This window comes from Panthera leo, chromosome C1 (genome assembly GCF_018350215.1).
Source record: "Panthera leo isolate Ple1 chromosome C1, P.leo_Ple1_pat1.1, whole genome shotgun sequence".
Taxonomy (NCBI): Eukaryota; Metazoa; Chordata; class Mammalia; order Carnivora; family Felidae; genus Panthera; species Panthera leo.
In genome coordinates, this window is record NC_056686.1 from 41,551,541 (window position 1) to 41,578,661 (window position 27,121).

The 27,121-nt window shown below is 37.6% G+C and overlaps 1 protein-coding gene across 3 annotated transcripts; it reads left to right on the forward strand.

Moving 5' to 3' along the window:
- Positions 1–1,402: 1,402 nt before the first annotated feature.
- BTF3L4 (basic transcription factor 3 like 4) lies at positions 1,403–22,514 on the forward strand. 3 transcript variants are annotated; one of them, XM_042951300.1, is made up of 6 exons: positions 1,403–1,541; positions 4,822–4,888; positions 8,281–8,394; positions 20,256–20,457; positions 21,289–21,348; positions 22,055–22,514. In XM_042951300.1, the coding sequence occupies exons 2-6, from the start codon at positions 4,835–4,837 to the stop codon at positions 22,099–22,101; spliced, it is 477 nt and encodes a 158-aa protein (XP_042807234.1). In that variant the 5' UTR covers positions 1,403–1,541; positions 4,822–4,834; the 3' UTR covers positions 22,102–22,514. The 3 variants fall into 3 exon arrangements, with proteins under 3 accessions (XP_042807234.1, XP_042807236.1, XP_042807235.1); XM_042951301.1 differs by lacking the exon at positions 1,403–1,541 and adding an exon at positions 1,664–1,922; XM_042951302.1 differs by lacking the exon at positions 4,822–4,888 and having other exon boundaries at positions 1,413–1,541.
- The last annotated feature ends 4,607 nt before the right edge of the window (positions 22,515–27,121 follow it).

Sequence of the window (27,121 nt, forward strand, 5' to 3'; positions counted from 1 at the left end):
CAGAACGGGAGGGGGATCGTGTTAGCATAAGAAGAGGATTATACTGGGCTGGGTCCCAGTATGAGTAAAGATTAATATAAGAAGGCAGTCTGACCCTTTCCAAGCCCAATATGTCCATCAGAAGAGGTGATCAGAAGCAGGAAACTGAAGCTCAGCAAACAAGTGGCCCCGAGATGAGACCGAAGCTCCATGGTGGTAGGTGCGCGGAGCCACCGGGCTGAGCAGACGGAGGAGGACCAGAGTCCTAGCAGAAGGTCCGTGCCGTTCCCCAAGTGCGGCTCAGCCCAACCCCTCGCGTTCCCAGATTTTTTTTTTTCCTAACCGTGAAGGAAGTGATGTTAGACGGATGTGGGTGGTGCCTCCGGGGTCTGGTTTGAGATGGAGTAAGTTTAAAGGTGCAGATCACGTAGAAGGGTGCGGGAATTGCTCTCCTGCGCGACCTGCTTCCCCTCGATTCTGGATATTCAGTCCGAAGACTGAGAGGGAGGTGGGCCGAGATAGTGGGGGTGGGGAGAGGGCTCAAGAGAACCGTTGCTGGTTGCCTCAGCCTGCAAGCTAGCCCCTCCCCCCAAGAACCGCTGCACTTAATATTCACAACGCGAATTATTGATCGGTGAAGTCAGCTGCTCCCTACAGTGGGCGCGTTGCCCATTGGCCTCCCCTTTCCTCCTCCGCAAAACAAAACAAAACAAAAAAACCCCCAAAAACCTAGACTACGCGATTTCATTCTTAGGTTCCTGCTCTGGTCACGCGGAGACCTGGCAAACCTGTTCTGCAGTGTATTGTCTCGTGCCTTGCAAGAATGCCCCTTCCTGCTGGAGAAGCAGCGCTGGACCTTATTTTTCCTTGCAGCCGCAATTCGTCCACTCTGGGATGATGCAACCAACCGATGCAAGCTCCCAGAAAACCAAATTTCGAATCCCTTATTGCAAAACTGACCCAGATCTTCAGGGAACGAGGACAAAAGTCACTGCAGACATTTAAAGCGTAAAACTTCTTCTGGTTAAATCTACTTGACTTGTTTTTAAACTTTGTGGGTTGAGTATTTCTCCTCAAGTTTTCCTCTGATTTACATAACAAACGGTAAAATTTCCCGTCTCTCCTCCCAGTAGAAGCTAGTTGAATCAATACACTAGTGAGTCCGCACTAGTTGACTCCGACAGTGCGTACTTAATGAGTAGTGAAAGACATGAGACAAAAGTACACCCTCAAACAAAAATACACACCTCTTTTTTATTAGTACCCTTACAAAATTGTAGGCACAATGGAATCCTCGGGAGACTGCAGGCTCCAGAATGCAGTGCGGCCACCTGCACCTGCCGCATTTCTATTGGCAGGCGCAGAGCAGGCTGGGTTTTGTAGTTCGTATATGCGCTCTCCACGATAGGCTGCTCTGGTGAGAGAGAAAGAGAGGCGGAGCCGGTTGTGTCACGTGGGCCCCGCTCCCGCCGCCGCTGCTGCCGTCGTCTTTCTCTGTCTCGACTGAGGCAGCCATCTTGCTCTTGCCGCGTGCTGTTGTTGGAGGACCCTCCCTGCTTCAGGTGAGACCCCCGGCGGTCCCGCCACTCCACGGCCATAGGCCGCTGCGCACGGTCTCCCCCCGCCCTCTTTTTCCGACACCCGCCAACCATTCGGGCTGCCACTTCCGCCGTGGCGGGCCGAGTGGGGGCGGAGGCGGCTGGTTTGGCTTGTCGGTTACCGGCGGCGCAGCTGGGGGTCGGCACCTGAGGGAAGGTCCCCAGCACCATCGCCCCCTATGGGGGCGAGCGGGGACCCGCGGTGTTGCCTCCCAGATCCAGTCCCAGGAAGCGGGTTACCCCCGCCTCTCTCCTGTTACTCTATTCACAACAACAATGCTGTGACAACAGCCTATCTGTTGTCATCTCGTTTGATCGTCCCACTCTACAGATAGGGAAACTGAGGTTAGCAGCCCCCGGCCCCCAAGCGCTTGGGACTGAATTCTGTTGCAGCTCTGTTCACCTCGCAATGGCAGTATTTACAATTCTGATTCCCTCTCTGAGACATTGCCTTGTCCATCTCGATAGCCCCATCAAACTGCCTGATGCATAGTAGGCTGTCAGGAAACAGATGATTGACCGACGGGCACCCTGTTACACAGCTAGTGAATGGCGGTTTCAACTTCCGTTCCCACGTTCTTTCACTTATACCATAGATGTTCCCTCGGGAGTGGTAACAATAGTTACCAGTTTTTGAATATATACTGTGAGCCATACCCTGTGCTTGTTAACTTAACCTTTAACCTTTAAAACAGCCCTGTGAATTGTGTAGTGTTAAACCTTTTCTAATACAGAACGAACACAAGTTCAGAAAGTAAAATACCTTTCTGAAGTCTTAAGGGGTAGAACCTTGATCCTTTTGATTACAAAACTTGTGCCTCTGTTAGAGGAACCCCACATAATAAAAAGTCAGGACAAAGGATTGAAATTATTTTATCTGTGTAAACAAAAAGAAAGTGCCTAGCATAATGCTTGGAACTTAGGCACTCAATAAATATTGATCAGAACCTCATTATTTACACTTTTCTTGAGTCCTTGAGTAAAGGGCTAACCGATCCTAGGATCCCCAAGGAAGAACGCAGTAATTTATGTTCTTAGGAAGTTCTTCCTTTTGGGTCTAGGAAGTGACTTGTCCCTTCTGGACCTTCATTTCCAAATCTGTTAAATTAGGAGGGAGGTGAACTGTTTTATTTGTTCATAATTTTTTTATACCCGCTGCTGCTTGCAGGTATTTGAGATGGCCTCACATACAAGACAGGAATAATGGGTACAATGAAGTAAAGGTTGGTCGAAGAATAGGGAATTAAGCCAGGTGATCTTTGAGGTCTAGTCCAGGATCTGAGCTTAACACCTCATCTCTCATAGACTGAGTCCAGTCCTCTTTTCTCCTTCAATTCCACATACCCCAACCTGCTAATAGACAAAGGACCATCTTTCTTTCTCCCCTTCCGCTTTGAGAACCTCCCTAAAATGCTTTTTCTCTGAGATAATTCTTGGGAACAAGTTTTCTGTTACACTGATTACCTGGAATGGAAATCTGTTCTTTCATCAACACATTGATGTAAAGAGTTAATTTTGTTTTTGCTTTTGTTTCAAACAAGTCAAGACTCTTTATCTTGACTTCATTCTCTTGTTTTCCATCTCTTTTCTTGGGGATTGTTACTTCAAAATGCAGAAGAGCCCCTAAGGTTTACATTGTATCTAGTTCTAATATTTTCACTTCCTCCCTTTTTTGTAAAAAAAAAAAAAATTCCTTAGGCTCTATACTAAGTTCACTATACTTTCATGGCCACATTCCTTTGAGAAAAGTGAATATTGGTCCTCTTCTATGGATATTGAGTATAGACATTGGGATTTGCATCAGCAAATTTAATTAAGTCTGGCAGAGTTGAGATTGACCTACACCTAAGCCTTCTGGCTTTGTACTCCTCCTGTAACAGCGTGTTTTTAGCTGCTTGAGCATTGTGATACAGTGCTGAGTAAAGATTGAGGAACTATAAATTCTGAATGTTATTTGGGAACTGGACTTTATTTGGCCTTGAAGCATGCATGTATGTATGTATGTATGTGTGTGTGTATGTATGTATATATATATATGTATACACACACACACACACACACACAGGTTAGTGCTCCAGTGGTGTCAGAAAACAGAACAATTAGTACTTATATAATCTTTATTCTCTTTCATCTCTCAAATGAAGACATTATCTTTTTCATGTGAATGATAATTATAAAGAGGTTAGAGAATTGGCCAAAAAAGGTTTGAGAACAGCCTTTATTCCCTCTCTCACATCTTGGTAATGATCTCTTGTTCCACAGAACAAGTAAAACAAGACTTTTAACCTTGGCTTTTATTTGTTTATATAGTGTGGAATGTTACAACCCATTATAAACTTAACTTTTTTTCTCTAGTCAGGAATATCACTGACCAGATTAGGTTTTATGGCTTTATAATTTTCTTAAGAGTTTTCAAAATCAAAATTGGCCTTAAAAAAGCTATTTCTAAGACTCTCCTCCCCACTAAGCACTCACAAAAATTTAGTATTAATGTAGCAGAGATGTTCTTGTCAAATTGTGCAGTGAGGAATTTTACCCAGTGTGCAAGAATATCTTGACAAGTCTGACATACTATATCAGTGCAAGGTATTGAATGAACTCTGTGGAAAGGGCTGCTGAAGTGCTTAATGTCTGAAAATCTGGCTCTCTTTTCCTGTTATTAACATACCATCTGACCTTGAATAGAAGATGTGACTCCCTCATATCTTGACAGCTAGAGAGCCTATTGTTGAATTTCTTCTTTGTCCTGCTTTTTCTTCTTCTTTTTTATTTTTCTATTTATGGGCACAAGGTTATTTATGGCTCATTTATTATTTGACAGAAAAAAATCTACTTAAAGGTTGTGCTGGTAACATTTGGTAACTGCTCTCTGTTGTAAAAACCTTTGGGGGAAAAACTGGCTTGTCTATAGAGATTTTCTAATTGGTTAGGTTTTACTGAATGCCCAAGAACTGAATTATGCATTTAAGGAGGGATCCTCAAATAGGTAACTTTGAATCCTATTCTATTTTATGTTTGTGTATTTGACTCCCTGGTGGTTTTATTTAATTTTCATTCTCTTAATATCTGGTTTATGAAGCGAGAACAAGTTATTAATATTTATTAAGACTATATAGACAGTATTAATATGATCACAGTGGTAATGCCTATTGCAAGCCTAGTGAACCAGAAGGTACTGTTGCATAAACAGTTATTTTATTTTGGTAAAACAGTGATTTTAACAAATGTATTTTTCCCCCCCTAGATTTACCAACAGCATGAATCAAGAAAAGTTAGCCAAACTTCAGGCTCAGGTCCGGATAGGGGGCAAGGTGAGTGTGGCATAAGAAAAATTGATAGGAAAATGTATTATCAGAAAGTAGTATTATTTTGGATTTGTGGTCATTGAAAATCTAAAATCTTTTCAATAATCAAGATCAAACCACATTCCAATTTGAAAAAACTTGTCTAGATTTAATATAGGTAACTAGAAGACTTCTCTCTCTGGTGGTGCAATGTTAATAGCCACCTTTGTTTGAATCCTCTTAACATCTGGTAGTTATGTGACATGAACAAGTTACCCAACCTTGTTAAGCTTCCATTTTCGCATGTGCAAAATAGAAAAAATCCTGCATAAGATACATCTAAATATTAGAGTAATACTTATAAAACACCTATCTGGCACAGAATAGATACTTAATAAATGAGAGCTGTTATTATGTTAGACTCATTTACAGGGCATCCCAGATGTTGAGGTTACCTTATCTTGACTGGATACACCTATTTGTACAGTTAGGCTTATAAGTGGTTTAACTGGAGATGCTCAGACTGATTATACTTTTTTCATTGCTGGGTTTTCCTCCCAAATTCCTGTCTGTTCTTTGTTGGTCAATATAAGCATGAACATTCTTATTCCATGTATTTTGAAGCCCAAAGAAAAGCTTGTTCTGAGAATCTTTGATTCCCTTCAGCTCTTGCCCCAGGCTTAAGAAGAATACTCTGCCCTTATGTCTGCCTAGTACAATATTTGTAAAAGGAAAAGAAATAGTACTTAGCTCAGACCTGGAAGGCGGTAGGTAGGACACTATGTAGCAACTCTACCTGTCATTTACTTTGATGATTACCACAACTCCTAAGAATGGAGATAAAAGGGGAAGGAAAGAAGTGACTAGTACTTTCTCCTTCTTCCATAGTGACACAGGTATAGGACTCTGGAGTCATATTAACATACTCATGTAACTAAAGTAGTCACATGGTAGCATCAAGTCTAATGCAATGTACAAATGAAAAAACTAGGGATATTCAGGAACCATAGAATATACCTGGAAGAGCTTGATGCAGCACCTCACTGTTACACATTTTAAACCAGATGGTTCATACATTCATTCATTTAACTAGTTTACTGAGCACCTACTATGTGCTTGGCACATAGTAGATAACCTAGTCAGGGTTTTCTTCTCTTGACATAGCTAAGCTTGGAAGAGAGACGTGCTCACAGTTACACTACTGGGTAGTAAATGTTAAAATGAAGTACAAGGTGCTTTTGCCTAGGAGGGACAAGGAAGTCATCACTGAGCCGAGATTTGGAAAACAAACAAGAATTTATCACTAGGTAGACTGGTGAGGGTGAGGGTGTGAGGTGACGAGGGGATTGTTATTCTCATACATGCTAAGGCACCTAAGATGCTGAGATAACATGGTGCTTAATGGAATGGCTTGTTTTAGTTTGGTACAGTTAGAGTTTAGACTATCCAATGGATAAAGAATGATAGGAAACTAAACAACCAGGTAATCATAGTCTTATATGCCATATTAAGGAGGTTAGGATTTTATCCTATAGGCAAGGGGCAACTATTGAAAGATTTTAAGAAGAATAGTCATTTTAGAAAGGTAGGTGCTAGCAACATGGAAAATGGAAATGAAATAGAAGTCTGGCATAGAGGAGAACGATTGAAAGGCTGCTGCTGTAGTATATGGAACACAAATTTAGGAGTTGGAATTGACATGACTCAGAATACAGAGGAGGGATGACCCCCAGATTTCTGGTTTTAAAGACTAAATATATGGTGGTACTACCAGCTACAAATCTAGGAAGAATAGTTTGGTGGACTGGTAAGCTTTTAGACATATTGAATTTGAGGTACTGAGGATCATTTCATTTGAGCAAGCGATTGAGCTTTCCCTGAGTCAGGAATGTTTCACAAATAAACGAGGATCTATGAAAATAGTCCTCCTAGTCCATCCTCCAGCAACTGGATTTTGTCACATCCTCTGCTGCTACTCACAGAGCTCTCTTTCACTCCCATCAGCATTGCTGAGACGGTAGTCCCTGCCTACTGTATAAGGCTGGTTCCCTGAGTACTGCGGGAACTACCCAGAGAATGAAATCTCTCTTCCTTTCCCCTTACTCCTGCCAGGTGTCAGAAAGATTTAGCCCTCAAGACATAGGCTTCTTTTGGTAATGTTTTATTTTTGCTGTAGGTTACATTTTTGTAAATTGGCCCAGGAATTTAATCCATTATTTTAAATAACTTTTCAATGGAAATCTATATTAAGAGTTTCGAAGTATCCATTTAGAAATGAGCTCTTTCTGTCTTTGTGAATAGTGTAATTTTCAACCTATTTGCTCAGGCCAAATTTCTAAGCATCATTCTAGATTCCTTTTTTCCTCATATCCCACATCCGGTCTATTAGTATGTTGGTTCTTCTGACAGTCTAAGATCTCACCATCTCCATTGCCAGAACCCTCATCTCTCGTCAAGACTGCTACAGTAGCTTCCTGATTGATCTCATTGTAGTCCATTTTCTACAGCAACTTCAGTCATCTGTAAAAATCATAATAAAAATCATAAATGAGATCAAATCATTCCCATGCTTAAAACCTTCCTATTGCAATCAGAATAAAATCCACCTGCTGCCCATGGCATTCTAGGCTACATGATTTGGCCCTTGCCTGTCTTTCTGACTGCATTTTCTTCCTCCTCCTTTGTTCATTCTGCTCTAGCCATAACTGACCTGCTTTCTCTCTGTAGAAACAATAGGTTCACTCTTGTTTCATTCTGCTTGAATCACTCTTCCCCTAGATCTTCCCATGGGTCTCAGCTCATAATGTCACCTCTTCACTGAACATTCTAATAAAATAGTGCTTTGCCCTCACCCAATAAATATTCTTATCACTGTTTTTTTTTCCCTTACTACCCTTATCCCATTTGAAAGGATCTGATTTGTTTATGTATTTATTGACTTTTACCTCTCATGTATGCTCCTTGAAGTAAGAACTTTGTCTTTTTCATTCCTAGATTCTAGGAATCTACAACAGTCATATAGTAGAAATTTGGTGCTTAATTATGTCAGAATCTTCAAAATTTCAGAATATCTTTAGACTTAATTTTATTGTCAGGGGGTGGTAGGTACTGTAAAAAAACATTCCTTGTAATGTTTGGAAGTTGTTATAAAACACTAAATTACCTTGAAGTTATAAATTATTTTTATTAGAAAACTTTTGAAACATTGAAATGATAAATGGATATTTAGAGAATAAGAACTGGCTAGAACTGACCCTCAGAAATCTGGGTTAGGTTGACAATCACAATTCTGAAAAGTCTTCTTAGTTGTTACTATTAAGTCAGCAATTTCTTAAATGGATTTTAATTAGAATAGGAAGTTATGTGACTGCGGTTACCAGATGCAAGCATCTTAACACTTCTGTTTGGTTATTTTTCAGGGTACAGCTCGCAGAAAGAAGAAGGTGGTACATAGAACAGCTACAGCTGATGACAAAAAACTTCAGAGTTCTCTAAAAAAACTGGCTGTGAATAATATAGCTGGTATTGAAGAGGTACGGTCATTTTGTAAATTGTTAAATTGTGTGGACATATGGCACATTCACAAATATCCACACTTTTTGAATGTAAAATATCAGCTTAGAAGAATCTGATGTTGTCACTCAGGTAGCTTTGAAGAACTAGCTGTTGAATTTGCCGATTGTATAAAAATGGCTGATTGTAAAAAAATAATTTTAGTGGACGGTTAAGGAATTCATCATACTTTTTGGACTCAGAATTTGCACATATGACAAAATTATGGACCTACTCTTGAATTTTCATGCAAAGTAACATTTTTTTCTAATAATATAGAAATAAAGAAACTCCAAGATTTCTTCAAATAAGGTGGACTTTTTTCCCATAAGAGCACCTTTCTACTCAACAATATCTCTTTAATTACCTCAGCCAAGAAGCTCTAGTAATAGCCTTTCATGGATTGGATTTCTTATTAGACCCTTTCCAGAAATTATTGGCTACATTTTTTAAATCATTTTATTATATGTTGGTGATACTGCTTTTCTCAAATATGAAACCAAAGACTGATGTTATTTCAAAAGATACTCAAGAAAAATGATGATAACATCAACTATTTGTGATCTGTTACCATCTAGAGTCACTTCTGCCTGATGATTCATTTCCCATAGTAATCAATGTTTAAATTTTCACTGCCATAAATTACATTGAATGTTTAAATTATACTTAATGATATCATTACTTTGTATGGTACCACCCCACAATTTTTAACAGATTGTTAATGCACACGTGCTGTAAAACAGATCAGAAATAATGTGGAGTCAAGGATCACTAAGAAATAGCAGAGTACCAAAGAAAAGGCAGTGAAATGGCCACATGTTCCTTCTAATATGCATGTATGAATAAATATTACTACACTATTTAATTCTGCATTGTACTTTCAAAATTAGTATACTGAAGTAGTAGAAAATGTAAGCCACATGTATCTTTTTTTCCTTTTAGCTTGATGTGCCTGTGCATTCTTACTCTGATAAAGATAAGAACTTCATTTGCAAGTCTTGAAATTAAGCATTTTATATGCATTTTTCCTTCTGAGTTATTGAAAACTTTTATATATCTTTATTGACCTAAAATAATTTTCAGAGAGATCATTCTCTTTATCTGGGGTATGTATGAGAGAAAAAAAAAAAATCTCAGCCTCTCTTAAAAAATCTAAAGCTTGGTAAAAAAGAACAATTTGTGGGGTGCCTGGGTGGCTCAGTTGGTTAAGCGTCCAACTCTTGATTTCGGCTCAGGTCATGATCTTACAGTTGTGAGATCAAGGCCCACATCAGGCTCCGCACTGAGCATGGAATCTGCTTAAGATTCTCTCCTAGGGGCACCTGGGTGGCTCAGTTGGTGGAGCATCCGACTTCAGCTCAGGTCATGATCTCATGGTTTGTGGGTTCGAGCCCCACGTTGGGCTCTGTGCTGACAGCTTGGAGCCTGGAGCCTGCTTTGGATTCTGTGTCTCCCTCTCTCTCTGCCCCTCCCCCACTCATGCTTTGTGTGTGTGTCTCTCTCTCTCTCTCTCTCTCAAAAATAAATGTATAAAAAAAATTTTTTAATGAAAAAAAAAAAGATTCTCTCTCCTTCTGCCCCTCTCCCCAGCTTGCTGTCTTCTTTTCTAAAAAAAAAAATACACAATAAGCTGCAATAATAGACAATAACTCTAATAATGTTAAACCTAAACAACTTGAATTTATAAGTGTTTTGGCAGTCTTCCGTCTTCGCCTACATTTCTACTCTCCCAACTACCACCCACCCCACCCCACCACTTCAGCACTACTGATATTTTAAATCAGACAATTCTTTATTGAGGGAACTGTCCTGTGCATTGGAGGATGTTTAGCAGCATCCCTGGCCTATACCCATTAGATACCAGTAAGCCCCCCCCAAACCCTCCCCCCAGTTATGACAACCAAAAATATCTTCAGACTTTGTCATATTCCCGGGGGACAAAGTCACCCTTGGTTGAAAAATAACTCTTTAGAGAGGAAAAGATTCCATTTATACCGCCATGATGTATAGATTTAACTGTGTAATATCTCCAAGGGCATGTTTGTCTTTTTTTTTTTTTTTTTTTAAGTTTATTTTGAGAGAGAGAGTGTGAGCAGGGGAGGGGCAGAGAGAGAGGGAGAGAGTGAATCCCAAGCAGTCTCCATACTGTCCAGAGCCTGATGCAGGGCTACATCCCACAAACCATGAGATCGTGACCTGAGCTGAAATCTAGAGTCAGATGCTTAACTGACTGAGCCACCCAGGCACCCTCAAGGGCATGTTTTTCTAAATGTTTGTTTTTGTTCAGATTTGGGACACTTTATGGTTCTTATAATTAATAAAACTTTTCATGGTTGGATAGCATTAATTTTATAAATGTTTTATAATAAAATAAGGAAATCAGTCAACTAACAGTTTTGATTTTTTCAGTATACAGCTAAACTTGTTACAATGCTGTGCTGAGTTGATGGTATTACTGCAGTTGAAATTTTCTTAATAAAATATTTAATGATAGTCAACACTTAGTGAACATCTACTGTGTGCCAAACATTTTGCCAAGGACTTGCTAGGCAGTAGTGGAACTTATTATGATCTAGTAGGGAAACTAATTGGTTAACTAGACAAATACAAATTATCCCATTTCAGCTTCACAATATCTCTTTGAATCAGTTGTTGGCTACAGATGAGAAAGCTGAGACAGAATTAGGTACCTGCCCAAGATCACATAGCTAGTAAGTATTGGATTCCAGATTTGAACTAAAGTGTGTTAAAACCAGAGTTCATTCTGTTCATCAATTTATCCTGCTTTTGGTCTTTTTAGTTGTACTTTCTTATATCCACTCTTGGCCTTTTCCTCTCCTCCTATCTCCCTGTCCATCAACACCCACCCCCTTCCCACCTTATGCCCTGTAATATTGAGCACCTACCATGGAGAATTCATTAGTTACACCATAACAGATAAATCCCCAACAGTATTTCCAAGGACATTGCTGTTTCTCTTTTTTTCAGGTCTTAATGCAGACATTATTTCTTCCAGAAACCTTCTTGTTAGCACCCATATACACTTGTGTAAAGAAGGGTTAGATGCCTTTCCTATGTGCCTTCGTAACATACTTTTATTTTACATAATATACTTTTATATAATATACTTTCATTATAGCATTTATTAAACTGCAGTGTGAATTCCTTTTTGTTGGTACTACTGATGCAATTCTAACCTTTTGAGGAGTCATAGCTCCAAAACATTTCACAGAAAATTAATGCTACATAATAAGCATTACTACTTTCATTGCACCCCTACCCTGTGTGTGTGTGTGTGTGTGTGTGTGTGTGAGAGAGAGAGAGATGTATTCCAGCCCTCACAGACTAATTATACAGAGAAAATATGTATAAAAATAATTAACAATGCAAGGTAACAGGTATAAAATTTCTGAGTATTTGAACCTAAGATGGGAAGGAGTTTTACTTTTTTCGTACTTTTCCCTCTTTCTAAAATTGATTTTTTGAGAACTAAAATATTCGTACTTTATATAACACTTTGCAGATTTTGTGTAGGAATATCTAGTTTACTATATATAACATGGTTTGCCTCAAACATCATGTTTTTTGTTACTATATTTAAAGTAGAGTTTTTTTTCAAGAAATTTTTTTAAACAAAATGATGACACATACTGGGTTTAAAAACAGCTCTTCAGAGGGAGAAAAGAAACTACTGCATTCAATGTAAACATGAAAACATGTACAGAAGTTTTCAGAAACACAAAGATGTGAAAAAAATATATCTTAGAATAGAAGAAACACATTACTGATTACAATTTTGTTATCTTTAGTTTCTTTAGTTTCAAACAATGTTTGAAACTTGTTTCAAAGTGCTGAACTCCGGGGTGCCTGGCTGGCTTAGTCAGTAGAGCGTGTGACTCGAGCTCCACTTTGGGTGTAGATTTTACTTTATTATTATTTTTTAAGAAGTTTATGTATTTTGAGAGAAAAAGAGAGACAGAGGGGATGAGGGCAGGCACAGAGAGAATCCTGAGCAGCCTCTGCACTGTCAGCGCAGAGCCCAATGCAGGGCTTGAACTCATAAACAGTAAACTATAGAGTTTACTGTTAAAATAAAAACAATGCAAGGGGGCACCTGGGCGGCTCAGTCTGTTAAGTATCTGATCTGGATTTTGGCTCAGGTCCTGATTTTGTGGTCATGAGAATGAGCCCCATGTCAGACTCTGTGATGAGAGCACAGAGCCTGTTTGGGATTCTCTCTCTCCCTCTTCCTCTCTCTCTCTCTCCCTCTCTCTCTCTCTCAAAATAAACATTAAAAAAAAAAAGTGCTGAACTGTGAGGAATATGCTGTCTTTTTGTTTTTTGGCAGTTTAAGAAAAGCAGATAAAAACTTTCAAAAAGATAAGACACCACTGTCATTGTTGTAGAACAAAAATAATATTACTATGTTTTCTGTACTTAGACATTCAAAACATCAAACAAGTAGAAAGTACTCAGTTTGTTGGGTGGGGAAGAGGAAGATTGACGGTGGGTTCCAAAAACTCATGGAATGTACTTCTGCCAAGTAAAGTTTTAATCTTACTTTCTAAGCTGTTGGTGTTGGCGATTTTCCCCCCCTCAAAGCTTAATTTATGTCTTCAGAAACTTTAAAAACTGAAGGACTGTTTGGATTATGAATCTCTTGTCTTTTATGTATTCACTAGTTTATTGATTTGGTGTAATAAATTAGTCATCTATAGATCTCTTTTACATGTTACCAAAAAGAAATACACAGCTGTCAAAAAGTAAGGGGCAGGGGAGTGTCAGAGACTGTCTCATACAAAAACCAAGTAAATAACCAGGTTTTTGGAGGGAATTCCTAGGCAGACTCCAAAAGATTTATAACCCAGGACTAAATTTCTAAAAATGGTTTATATTCTATGACATTTGAAGGTATTTGGATGTGCTTCTTATTTGGTATTCTGGTTGAATATAGTGACCTATCTTCATCTGATAACCTAAATCTATCAAACAGTGGGATCTGTTGCATTTCTTGGAAATGATTAATTTTATCAGATTTATTTGGTAAGAAACATCACCAAAAATCTGAATTTCAGATTCAGATGGCCTAGTTGCTTTGTAGAGTTTTATGTTCAGAGGACATCTTCTCTTGTACCTAGGATATAATTCTGCCTCTATGAAACTTTTCCTGTCTTTCCAGGCATAATTAATCAACCCTTTTCTCTATACTTCCACTGCCCTTACCTTAAATTGCTCTGCTATAATACATTTATTATGACAACCTCATATTGTGGGATATAATGGTTACTTATTAACCACCAATTAGTGTCATCCACCCTCCCCCCGCCCCCCCCCCCCCCCTCCCCAGATTATAAGAGTCTTAACAGCAGGGATTGTGTTTATTTATCATTTTATAGTCTGTAAAATGCTAGCTCCCATGATGAATTTGTTTGGGGTCTATTAAGTTTAAGGGATACTGATTATTTGAGATGGAATTGTTCTCAAGAAGTTAGCCATTGGGGTACCTGGCTGGCTCAGTTGGTGGAGCATGTGACGCTTGATCTCAGGGTTGTGAGTTCAAGCCCCACGTTGGGCATAGAGATTACTTAAAAAATTTTTTTTTAAAAAGGTAGTCATAGGAAACTGGAGCTCAGGAGAACACATAAGGCTAAGAAATGTAGATTTTGTAATTGTACACATAAGTGTTACTGTTTATATTTTCTTCTTCCTGAGTCTTACTTTTCCTGAACCACTTGTACCAAAGGAAGACCTAAAGTTATTGGTGACTCTACACTACAATTTCTTCTCCCTCCAACTAGAGCCTCAGATACCAATTGGTGGACAGCTCTGGGTACCGGAGAGTAAAAGGGAAGCACCATGTCCCATTCACCTTATTCCATAGCAGCCTTACTTTATCTTTTAAGATCCTGCTTTTTGGGTTTGTGTTTTGTTTTTTACTACTTTTTTTATTATGGTAAAATATAACATAAAATTTGCCACTTTAACCATTTTTAAGTACAATTCAGTGGCACTAATTACAGTCACACTGTTACTCAACTACCATCATTATTTATTTCCAGAATTTTTCATCATCCCAAACAGAAACTCTATACTCATTAAGCAGTAACTTTCCATCCCCTCTTCCCCAGCCCCTGATAACCTCTAACCTACTTTTTGTCTCTGTGGATTTGCCTCTTGTAGTTATTTCATGTAATATAATATTTGTCCTTTCGTATCTGGCTTACTTCACTTAGCATAATGTTTTCAAGGTTCATCCACATTTTAGCATGTATCAGAACTTCACTCCTTTTATAGCCAAATAATATTCTATTGTTTGGATAATACCACATATATCCATTCATCTGTTGGTGAACATTTTCTGATTTTGAAATAGCTTCCCCCCTCCAATATGAAAATATATTATCATTGTAGAAAATTACAGGTATATAGAAAATATGAAGAATGTTAACATTCAATCATAATCCTACTACCCAGAAGGGACTACTATTAGTTTTACATTTCTTTCCCATCTTTATATGCATATATTTTTAACATATTTGAGACTACAGCTGGAAGCACAATTTGGAATCTTTTTTTTCCCAAGTAGCATTATATCATAAAAATTGTTTCATATCATTAAAAAACTCTTCTTAATCATCACTGTAGATGTCTACATATATTCAGTAAATGGATATACCGCTATTTAGTATTTCTTAATTTATAGTACATTAAATGCTTTCATAATAAGAGAACCATATGTTGGACTTCAATATACATAATATGTATCTTCATCTCTGATTTCCTTCAGAGAGATTCTTGGAAATGTAGTTACTGGCTGAACAAGCATGAACATTTTAGAATTCTTCATCCATGTTGCCAAATTGCTTTTCAAAAAGGTTATGCCATCTTACTCTATAGCATAGCTGTGGAGAATCCCATCTCATCAGACTCTTGCCACCAGAACATAAGAGAAAATGATCCTAGCTTATCATACAGTTTAATGACAGCTGTTAGCTTTAGCTCATATCAACAATAGTAGGTTATGCTTCATATTATGCTTTAGAAATAAGCAGGTGCTGAGCTTAGAAGCACTGAATGTGAAAGATACTGATTTATGAGAGTGCGCCCCAAGCCCATAATCTTCAAACTGGTATATCCCTTAGCCTCACAAAACCCCACACTTGTGTGTCCTCTTCTTAAAATGTTTACTATTTCACCTTATTAAGATATAGGAGGAAGGCAATAAAGGGTGAATTACCTGATAAACATTTAAATGCGACTACGGGGGCAGCTGGCTGGCTCAGTCAGTAAAGCATGCGACTCTTGATCTCTGGGTTCTGAGTTTGAGCCCCATGTTGTATGTGGCAATGACTTGAAATTAAAATCTTAAAAATAAATATATAAATGCTACTACATACAGGAAGGAGTAGCAGAAAAACTTGATTTTTAAGACAGTTGTCAATTCTCAGAAGTGCAACTACCTGACCTAGTGGGGACTTGGATACAAAAAAAAAAAAAAAAAAAAAGGAAGAATTTAAGCTTCCTTTCTGAACTGTGAGGGCAATTGTCAGCAAGAGATGTAGAGTCAAGTATAACTTTGTGAGCCTCCTAGAGCCATAACAATTTACTGCTGTGTAGGAATAAAGCATCAAATTTACCAGCTAGAAGGGTTACTGTGATTAATATATGTGCCCTACTCAGAGGTGAGCAAAGGTAAGGGTTGTTAAGGTTTTGATAGCAGCATAATGGGGCCACCCAGCAGTTGCTAGGAATGACTTAAAATTCCCCTGAATTCTGTCAGGCATTCAGGCTGATTCTGAAAAGTCAGAACAATAGGAAAAGTCCAACCAAAGATGCAGCTCAGCAGGTTCTGGGCATTTTCATCAAGACCACTACTGGAGTTATTTCTAAAACTTGAGATGACCCCTCATCTAGCATTTGGGGAGTTTAATTCTGACAGTATCCAAGATTTGAAATTGTATTGGAGGTGTTCATTCATTTGGCAAATGTGAGTGACTATTATGTATTGGACACTTAGGGGCATACTATGTCTAGTAAGGCATGGTCTCTGATGGCAAGATGTTTACCTTCTAGTAAGGTCAAAGACTTGCAAACACAATTATCCTACAAGACAATTCCATATAATTGCAATACCCATGAAGTACAGAAAGTGCATAAATAACCTTAAATTTTCACAAAGAAGCATCTGACTCAAGTCTTGGATAAATGAGAATTTGCAAGGTGGAGAAGCATAAAAAGGTTCTAAACAGTAAAAACAGCATATGTAAATGTACTAGGCATGAGAGACCATTTTTTAATAACTACAAGACACATCAGTACTGTCCAAGCACCACCCGGTGCCTGGGTGGCTCAGTCAGTTAAGCGTTTGACTTCGGCTCTGGCTCCAGTTGTAATCTCACTGTGAGTTCCAGCCCTGTGTTGGGCTCTCTGCTGTCAGCACGGAGCCTGCTTCAGATCCTCTGTCCCACTCCCCATCCCCCCCTTGCACCTCCCCTGCTCGCTTGTATGCTCTCTCTCTCTCAAAAATAAACAAAAAAAAAGAAAATTCTACTTCCTCCATAGCTCAAGTAGCATCCTTTACCTTAAACTACCTGTTAAAGTGGAAAAAACATTTTGACATAAGGGGTTGTTAGATTGAAAAGGGACCTGAGTGCTGGCACAGTAGCTAATTTAATAGTCTTTGTTTCCTTGTCTGCTCCTTATTTTTACACTGTATATAGACTAGGTATGACTTATTCTGACTAAGCAGTGGTAACTGGAAAAGGTGAAGTCTCCTTATGAAATGTGTACAATTTGTATTGTGAATTTAACAAGGTCCTTAATCCCTTCTTTTGCTTCTAAAAGGGTAGGGGAAGTGTCTAACTGATCTTGCTCAACCCAACAATTCATCCTTTGATAGTTTCTAATAGCTTGAGTCTAGAAGCCTTATATAATCATGTTATTTGCTCAGTAGAGAGGAAGGAATGGTAGATAGAAATAAAATATTTTGGCCTTCTTTAACTTAAAGTACTTCATTTTCTATTCTAAAATTAACTAAACTTGGGGCGCCTGGGTGGCTCAGTCGGTTGAGCTTCCGACTTCGGCTCAGGTCATGATCTCACAGTTTGAGATCTCATGAGTTTGAGCCCCGCATCAGGCTCTTTGCTGACAGCTCAGAGCCTGGAGCCTGCTTCAGATTCTGTGTCTCCCTCTCTCTGCCCCTCCCCTGTTCATGCTCTGTCTCTCTCTGTCTAAAAAATAAATAAAAACATTAAAAAAATTTAACTAAATTCTTCACCCCTTTCTGGACCTTTCTCTTCATGAAGCTACATCTTTTGTGCAACCCCATTTAAAACAACCATTTATAAATTTATTTCTGTTTTACAGTCTGAGATGGAATTCATCCTGCTTTTCACACTAAACTCAGCATATTTTAAACTACTAAGATATGACTTAATATTTAGCCTTTGATAAAGAAGCTTGAACAGAAGAAAAATCATGATTTTTTTTTTTTTTTTTGGCCCTGTGTTAGCTTCTTGTTTTGTAGCTAGCAAGATATATATTGTCCATATATCTGTGTCAGTTTTCTTTTACATTCTCCACTTAGCCTATATTCTGAGATAAATTGCTGGCAAGCTTTCATGGGGCCAAAGAATTGAATTCTTAAAGGCAAATAAACAATTTTAAGAATGAGAATGACACATGCAGAGGGAGAGAGGCCAACCAAGAAACAGACTTTTAACTATAGAGAGCAAACTGATAGTTACTAGAGAGGTGCATGGGGGGATGGGTTAAATAGTTGATGGGGATTAAGGAGGGCACTTGCTATGATGGACACCAGGTGATGTATGTAAATGTTAAATCACTATGTTGTACACCTGAAACTAATATAACACTGTATGTTAACTTGAATTAAAATAAAGTGAAAACTTTAAAAACATTTAAAAAAAATAAAAGAATGACATCATAGGAAGGAAACTAAACAAAGTTGGGAACCCAGGTTCAAGTTCTAGGTTTGCATGTAACTATTTATCCTTGAATATTTGCTTAGCCAAGAGCTCTTGCCTTTAGTATTTATTTCTCTCACGAGATTTGAACTAGAAAACCTCTTAAGTTCAACAAATTTATGGCATGACTTTTGGAACAATATTGATTTCAAAATCTCTTATGACTTTAACATCTGTAAATAAAAAATATCTCAAATGCTAATATTTCAGACTTTTCAGTCCTGGAAATATTGTAGAAATCCTTTATTAAAATTATGTGATTTGGTCTTGATTTGGAAAATGGAGTCCTACCGTATCTTTATTCATTTCCCATACTAGAATTATGTAATTCTAGGATAGATACAGAACAACATCCCATTTCATATCCACTATGCCACCTCCTTCTCAAGCCGTTCCTCTTACAAATTTTCAGCCACTTTAACATTAAAAACTTTTCTACCTAAACTTATACCTTCAGAACTATATAATTTTATCTTTTTCTAAAGTCAGTATAAATTATTTTTAACTCATAATGGTATTTGTTCAGAACAGTTGGATTGAATGCTTACTGTGTGTAATATGCATAATGGAACCTTAAGTATAATACCGATACTGGGAAAGATAAAGAATTCAAATAGTAATTTTTGTCAGAGAAAATTTGGGAAATTATTTGTGGAGCTTAGTTATAATTTTCCAGGGGATATGCCTTTATTTTCTCTGTGTTCCAGGTCTTTCCTGAAATTTAGAAGCCCCTTTGTTCCCCTTCCTTTCTGATGCTATCAGTGGTGATGATCACCTTTGAGGAAGAAAAGCCCACTTCCACTGACCATGGAGAATACACAGCATCTCTGCTTGATTTTGACAAGGGTAGTTTTTGGATGGATCATGAAATGCTTCTAAATTAGCCAAGAGTTAACTCTCCTAGCCTTTTTATATAATGAGCATGTTACCACCAAGGTAACTTGTCCAAGTGGAATCAACTACATAGTGGAATCACATTATTTACACTTTTAACTTATACAAATTTAACACCACTAAAACACAAATAAGAAAGTACATGAGTGAGAGAGAAAAATATTTTAAATAGCACATGTTTAACCTTCCTTTTCAGCAAGTCCCAGGCAATGGATAAAATCAAATCTGAAACAGTTGATTCATGTTGGTGAAAGCTACCGAAAGAATGTGAGGATGGTTTTAAAGATTTCCTGGTAATTGATAAAGCATGTTCAGGTGGCCAGGCAAGTTTGGAGAGCTTTGGCATTTACAAGGGTTATTAAAGGTTGTTGAGAAGCTACATTTAGGAGTTAGAGGAACTGACAAAATCCTTTTCACAGAGTGACATGGTGAGAACAAGTTGAAATTTTTGTAAATTTATTAAGTATTCAAAGGAGTGAAACACCTGATTAAATTTCTGATGCTCTTTATGGATCTTCCGGGGTTGTTTTTACCATACGCCATTACCCCTTTACAACCTGTTGCCTAAGTAAGATGCTACCCCACCAAATGGTATCTGTACCAATTTAGTTTGATAGTGTAAATTGATTAAGATACTGGGTAATTTCATTAACAAGGCAGTTCTTGGCTGATAACTTCCATTATTTTTAAAATATGGTCATAAACTTCTTTTTCATAGTAGAAGTCTTTGAATTTAAAATCTAGATTCTATAATAAAATGTAATCTGTGCCACCTGCACCATTTTACTTTGTCATTAGGGTCTTTTTCCACCCATATCTACTGCTTACTACCTTGGGATTGTTAAAAAAAAACAAAAACAAAAAACAAAAAACAAATGTAATTGGCTAAATCATTATTTAAACAGATACTGTTTTAGTTGTACCAAATATGTGATGTACATTTTGCTTCTGTGATCATACAGGTGAACATGATTAAAGATGATGGGACAGTTATCCATTTCAACAATCCCAAAGTCCAAGCTTCCCTTTCTGCTAACACCTTTGCAATTACTGGTCATGCAGAAGCCAAACCAATCACAGAAATGCTTCCTGGAATATTAAGTCAGCTTGGTGCTGACAGCTTAACAAGTCTTAGGAAGTTAGCTGAACAGTTCCCTCGGCAAGGTAGGTATTTCAGTTTAGTGTCTTTCCTTCTCCACCTCTGTTTAAAGAACCTAATGATTTAAAAGGTTTTCCATTTTATACTGGAAGGATTTGCTTGCATGTAAATTTTACTTTTAAAAATGTTGCTTTGCTTATATGTTTCATAATTTTTTGAGTTTGTTTCTTTAATAATTATGCAGTGTAGCATACTGAATATTCAGATACATTTCAGTAGTAATACAGATATGAGAGGTAATTACCTAAAAGGAAGGTGCCAGGATCTGCAGACCACATTTTATGGACAATATTTACTATTCACTTCTGACTAATGACAAGAAGATACTGTTATTACAGAACTATATTTTTGTTTAATATTGTTGATTGTACTATAGGTGCAGCAACCATAAGTTCTGAATTTCCAAGATAGTCCTGGTTTCAAATGTGTCTTCTCACCCCTAAAAATCAAAGAACCTGTTATTTCAGTAGCTAGATACTTTCTTACACCGAAAGAGATGGAAAAGGTCTTGAATATCGACTTTTGACTTGGAGCATATGGAATTTAAAGAATAAATTAACTGTAATGTGTTTTTATTCCAACTCATCCTGAATTATTTCATTTTTCATATAAATTTTACCTTGACTACCCATTGAAATTGCCAGCTATATTTAGTATATGCCTAATGAAGTTAAAGTTTTGATTTTACTATTAAGTAAAAAATATGGTATTAGATCAGACAATCTTTAGCTTTTTCCAAACAACTATATAAGATTTAGACAGAAAGAATAAATATTACAAGTGTTCTATGAAGGCCTTTATTCTTCAGGACTAATTTTAAAATAAACTTTTCGTAGTGTTGGATAGCAAAGCACCAAAACCAGAAGACATTGATGAGGAGGATGATGATGTTCCAGGTAAGTGACATTTCTTTAGCTTTAAGATTTTTAGCAGCCTGTTTATCACATTTAATTCATTGTATAATGAGTTTCAGTTTTTGTTGATGGTAAGCTCATAAATTTAAACTGATTCACGACAATATGGATACATCTAATGAAAAAGAAAAAAAGCCCTCCCATTTAGAACTTAGAATCAGAAATTGTAACACAAAGCTCTGCTACCTGTGTTTGTTAAATTAGAATCACTGTGATTATAAATTTGCTTAGTTATTGTTACATTTCTGTGGGAATTATGATTGACATATAAAAATGGTGTTCACCTTAGTAGTTTGCATAGACTAAAAAAAGACTTACATTTCGTTAGGATTACTGTTTTAAAAACAGATAAATGAGGGGCGCCTGGGTGGCTCAGTCGGTTGAGCATACAACTCTTAATACCAGCTCAGGTCATGATCCCAGGGTCGTGGGATCAAGCCCTGTGTTGGGCTCCACACTCAGTGTGGAGCCTGCTTGAGATAGAAAAAAAAAAAAAAAGCAGATAAAGGAAGCATTATTAATAAGTGAAATGCCACCAGTTCATTTCTGCCTCTTGTCCTGTATGTTTTCAGGCTAATTCTAGTAGCAACAATTTTGTTTTTATTAGGGTTAGAAGTTAGGAATTTAATTTACCACTTTTTTTTTTTTCTTGTATCTTTTACTCATTTCCTTTTTTATTTTTTTCCAGATCTCGTAGAAAATTTTGATGAGGCATCGAAGAATGAAGCTAACTAAAAAATTTTTTCTGGTGTTTGGAAGCTGGCATGGACTAGATTTAACAAATCAGCTATGTGGTTCCAAAGTTTTACAGACATGGAGAACATCAACTGTTACTAGTTCAGTAATATAAATATTTTGTATATTAATAATGCTGTTTGTTCAGCATTTTTCGGTCATTTGATTTTGCATTTTGCACTTCCTCCCAGGATCTATTCTTTTGGTCAAAATACGAAGTATTGGTGCAGTTTGAGGGTGTTTTGGTGTTTGATTCTCAGTTTTTTGTTTTGTTTTTTGTTGGAGTATTTTTGGTGTGTGTATGTGTATGTATGTGTGTGGGTATGTGTGTATACAGTGGAGAGCAAATTGGAAAACAGTTCTATTTATCCTCCTTCTTCCCCCAGTAGAAATAAAACAAATCTTTACATTTGTTACTTTTTATTTTTTTCTAATAATGCAGAGAATTAATGAAAAGTGAGTATCTTGGATTTCAGATCTGAGGAGATTTTACCCTTGGAAGTTTGGTTAATTTGCTTGGTTAACATATTTTTCATACATTTCTCTGGGTTTAAAATGTCTTGAGATATTTTGCCACCAGCTCCCTGTTGGCATAGTGGATAGCATATCTTTGGTGTGGTTGCCTTAGATTCACTTACCTAGTCAGACCCAGAAGATTTTCTTCTAGCTTTCTTCCTAAATGCCTTTTTCCCTCTCCCTTTGGTCTCCCAGTGGCCTGGTCAGCCTTTGGTAATGCTCTTCCTCATCTTCTACCTAGCCTGAGAAGGATGTTCTCCATATAGAGTTAAGTGAGTGCCTAATCCCCTCTTTTTGTAAGACATTTTTCCCCCATCTTGAGAAACAACAACTCCATCTTCAACTTTTTATTTTCCCGTTAATTTTATAGTTTGGTAGATTTCAAACTGGAATAGCTAGCATGTGCTTGCTAAATAATTTTATGCCAGCCTTATCCTGTATACTAGCTGTTCTTAATAGCAGGTGCAAAAATACCTGTTTCCAGCAAGGTTAAAGTGAGGAATGTTCTTTTGAGTCAGAACAAGATAGGCCATAGACTCATTCCCCAGCACAAAATGTCATTCTATGAAATGGTACTGGCCCCAGGAGGATTTCTTCAACCACTCTCCTACTATTGGTCTTGAACCTACCTCTGGATTGGATCTTACTGTTGTAGCTGCTCACAGCATCCTCCTGCATGCTTAGAGTAATGCTTTTGGGGGGACACTGGTAAAATACAGTATTTATTTTTTCACCTCCTTTCAGAAGACTCGGAGGTAAGTTGCATTCATTAATTCAAGATTCCCTCTTGCTGTCTGATGATAAAAGCTTGCATTTTGCCATATCAGCATTTGTTATAGCCAATATTTAAGGATAAGATTTAGAAAACCTGTCATTTCCTGGCCTACCAGCAAACTAACTGTGGCTTAACCTTGTAGCATATCAGCTTTTGTTTCAAGCTAGATATCTTTATTTGATATCTAAAGTGCAAGACCAACAACATATCAAGAGATCTATAGACAAGAAGGCAAAGCTCTTGTATTTTTTTCATCCAGACACTTCAATTTATTTTATAAATTTGTTCATTTTTCCTGTTCTGTTTTATATAATATATGGACTTAACTACAAAATAAAGTAACAGTAATAAAATAACAAAAGAGGATAATATTTCCTCTTGTGCTTCTCTTATTATTGTCTACAGAATTTCCTTCTTTTGTATTTCCTCTCTACTCCCCACCCTCAGATGAATTTTAGCCTAGTCATTATTTGACATAATGTTTCATCCATTGTTACATCAGTAGCTCTAAATATTCTACATAGTCCAGAATTCTGTTCTTCTGACTGTCCCTAAGGGGTACATTGTGGGGCAGAGAGGGTTATGGATACTTCCAAGTGGTTAAGGACATATAAGAGATAGTATAGCAAATTTTTAAAAAAAGAGCACTCGTCTGGAAGTCAGGAAACTTGGGTCCTAGTCCAGACTGTGCCATTAACTGTGTGACCTCGGGCAGGTGACCTAACTGCTCTGAAATTCATCATCAGGAAAGTGAGATGTTTCTAAATCTTAACATTTTTTCTGCTCCTGCAGTTTGGTGAATCTCATTTCTGAAAATTCTCAAGGAAGTGGTTTTATGTTTTTATCAAGATCCATAAAACTATACACACACACACACACACACACATATATATATATATATATATATATATATGAAATGGTATTGGCCATTTTTTGTACTGTGGTACAGTGGTACTGTACATACAATGGTACTGTGTGTGTATACATACATATATATATATATGTATGTATACACACACACACACACACACACACACACACTGCTCTTTTTCCTTTTGATCACATTTTAACTACTGACCCAGAGGAGCTCCAGTCAGTATTTCCTTTTATTCTATTGACAACAACTCTGAATGGCTGGCCTCTCTTGGGTGCAAAGAGCCAATATTCTTTTTTGCTTTATATTTTCAAACCTTCCCCTTTCCTGGACAAAGCATATTGAGATCCTGACTCAATCCAAAGAAATGTTCCTGCCTTTAGAGTGAGTAGGCATAGGTAAGAGTATGGATGAAACTTTTGTAAATAGTGTTCTTGGCATAAATACTAGTTCTATAGTTTTTAATACATGAAGCATAACTAAATGTATACTTTTTACTAAGGTCATGTATTTATTGGCGCGATAACTATAAAAGTATTTTCTGGGGAAATTCACCTTAAAATTTTGGGATAATTAAAGAAACGTCTGTAGAAATTCATTCATGGTCTTAATTTTTGTGATTAGTCCTTTCCAATCATGTAAAGCTACTCATTTATCTGTCTTGGGAAGCCCAAAGTAAATTGTTGGGACCCATACTTGTTTTATCCTATTTTTCCTATTAAGTAATGGTTTAAGACTACATCAAGCAAGGAGTGCCTGGGTGGCTCAGTTGGCCAAGTGTCTGACTCTTGGTTTTGGCTCAGGTCATGATCTCGTAGTTTGTGGGTTCGAGCCCAGCCCTATGATGGGCTCTGCACTGGCAGTGTGGAGCCCGCATGGGACCCTCCCTCTCTCTCTGCCCCTCCCCTGCTTGTGCTCGCGCGCTCTCTCTCTCTCTCTCTCTCTCTCTTTCTCAAAATAAATAAACTTAAAAAATACAACAAGCACTTTGATTTGTTGTCAAGTAACTAGTATTTGTGGGATTCCATTAAACTAATTTTAATATGCTTACCAGGTTCCTGTGAAGACCCATATTGGGGTGTTTTGATTTGTTTCTTTGTTGTAATTCAGTGTTTAACCTAACTATGCAATATACCCATAAATAGTAAGACATAGTATAGTATAGTATAGTATAGTATAGTATAGTATAGTATAGTATATACTATAGTATAGTATAGTATAGTGTAACACGAAATGCACAGGTTTTTAGTTGGAGATCAGTTCCATTACCTACCGCGCTGTAAACTTTACAACATGGCTGCTACAATGCACAACTTCAGGGGCCATCATTCATATTTGTCTTCCAGGGAGGGCCATTTTCATAGAATACAATGTGAATAGTGCCCCTGTAATAGTGCAATAATGGCCTTGATCTCTGAGCCTGTTTTCTCCTCTATAAAGCGGTGCCTGAAAAATGGCTGAACAGGGTTCCTTAGAACCCCCTAAATGGTTAAGGTGTGTCATGATGATCTGAGTGTGTCGTGTCTCAAGCCGTGGGAGAAAGGAGCTCATGTTTCTAGGCACAGCAAGGCTCTATTCTACACTGCTACCCTCCCAGTTCAACCTTTTTTGCTCTGTCACATATGAGTTTGCCTGAATTATCATAGCCTCCCTATGGAGTCACTCCCTTCAGTTCACAAACTACCTAAATCTCATATCTGAGCATGTCACATCCTTACATTTATCTCCAACATGCCATTCTGTTTCAAGCTTCCATTCCTTTACACACATTTTTACTGTAATATTATTTTATTTGTAAATGAATTTTCCCCCTTTTATTTGTAAATTATATTTTCCCCTTCTAGATCATGAACACCCTGATGGCAGATGGAGTGTCATACATCTTTTATCCCCAATATCTAGCATAGTGCCCAACATGTAGTCTACTCATAATAACTAATACGTATTGAATACAGAGTTATTTAACAGTCCAGTGGGACAGATATTCCAGTCCTACTCTTATTTTGTTTTTTACAAAATTTTTTGTAATGTTTATTTTTGAGAGAGAGAGAGAGATACAGTGCACCAGCAGGGGAGGGGCAGAGAGAGAGGGAGACAGAATCTGAAGCAGGCTCCCAGGCTCTGAGCTGTCAGCACAGAGCCCAACGTGGGGCTCAGACCCATGAACCATGAGATCATGACCTGAGCTGAAGTCGGACGTTCAACCAACTGAGTCACCCAGGCACCCCATATTTTAATTTATTTTTTAAGTAAACTACTCCCAACATGGGACTAGAGCACGAACGGTGGGCCATGTGTAAGCTGGGGAAGCTGGCAAGAATGAAGTGGACTTGATAGGTTATATAACCCTAGAGAGAGACCAACCTCAGAAAATAGCTTCAACATTCCTGTCCTCATGAAGCCTAGTTATCCTTTTTCTTTCCCTGGGTTGCTTATTTGCCAGTGAGATTTTTTTGTTCTTTAAAAAAAAAAAAAAAAAGTCTACAAAAATAGTTAGAACTAATAAATCTGGCAAAGTTACAGGGTACAAGACCAACATACAAAAATCAGTTGGTTTTTTATATACTAACAATGGACAAGCCAAAAAGGAAATTAAGAAAACAACTCCACTTACAATAGCATCAAAAAGAATAATATACTTAAAAACAAACTTCACCAAGGAGGCAAAAGACTGCTACCCCGAAAACTACAAAACTTTGCCGAATCAGGGGTGCTTGGGTGACTCAGTGGGTAAGCATCTGACTCTTGGTTTCAGCTCAGGTCTGCTCTGTTTCAGCTTCCATTCCTTTGTTGTTAAAATACCTCCCTCTGCCACCATTACTATTTGTTTAAGCTAGCTTGAGTGAGTGTTCCCT

Coding starts and splice junctions, on each gene's coding strand:
- BTF3L4 (XM_042951300.1), top strand. CDS start 4,835: ATGAATCAAGAAAAGTTAGCCAAACTTCAGGCTCAGGTCCGGATAGGG. Junction 4,889..8,280: donor AGGTCCGGATAGGGGGCAAG/GTGAGTGTGGCA, acceptor GTTATTTTTCAG/GGTACAGCTCGCAGAAAGAA. Junction 20,458..21,288: donor TGAACAGTTCCCTCGGCAAG/GTAGGTATTTCA, acceptor AACTTTTCGTAG/TGTTGGATAGCAAAGCACCA.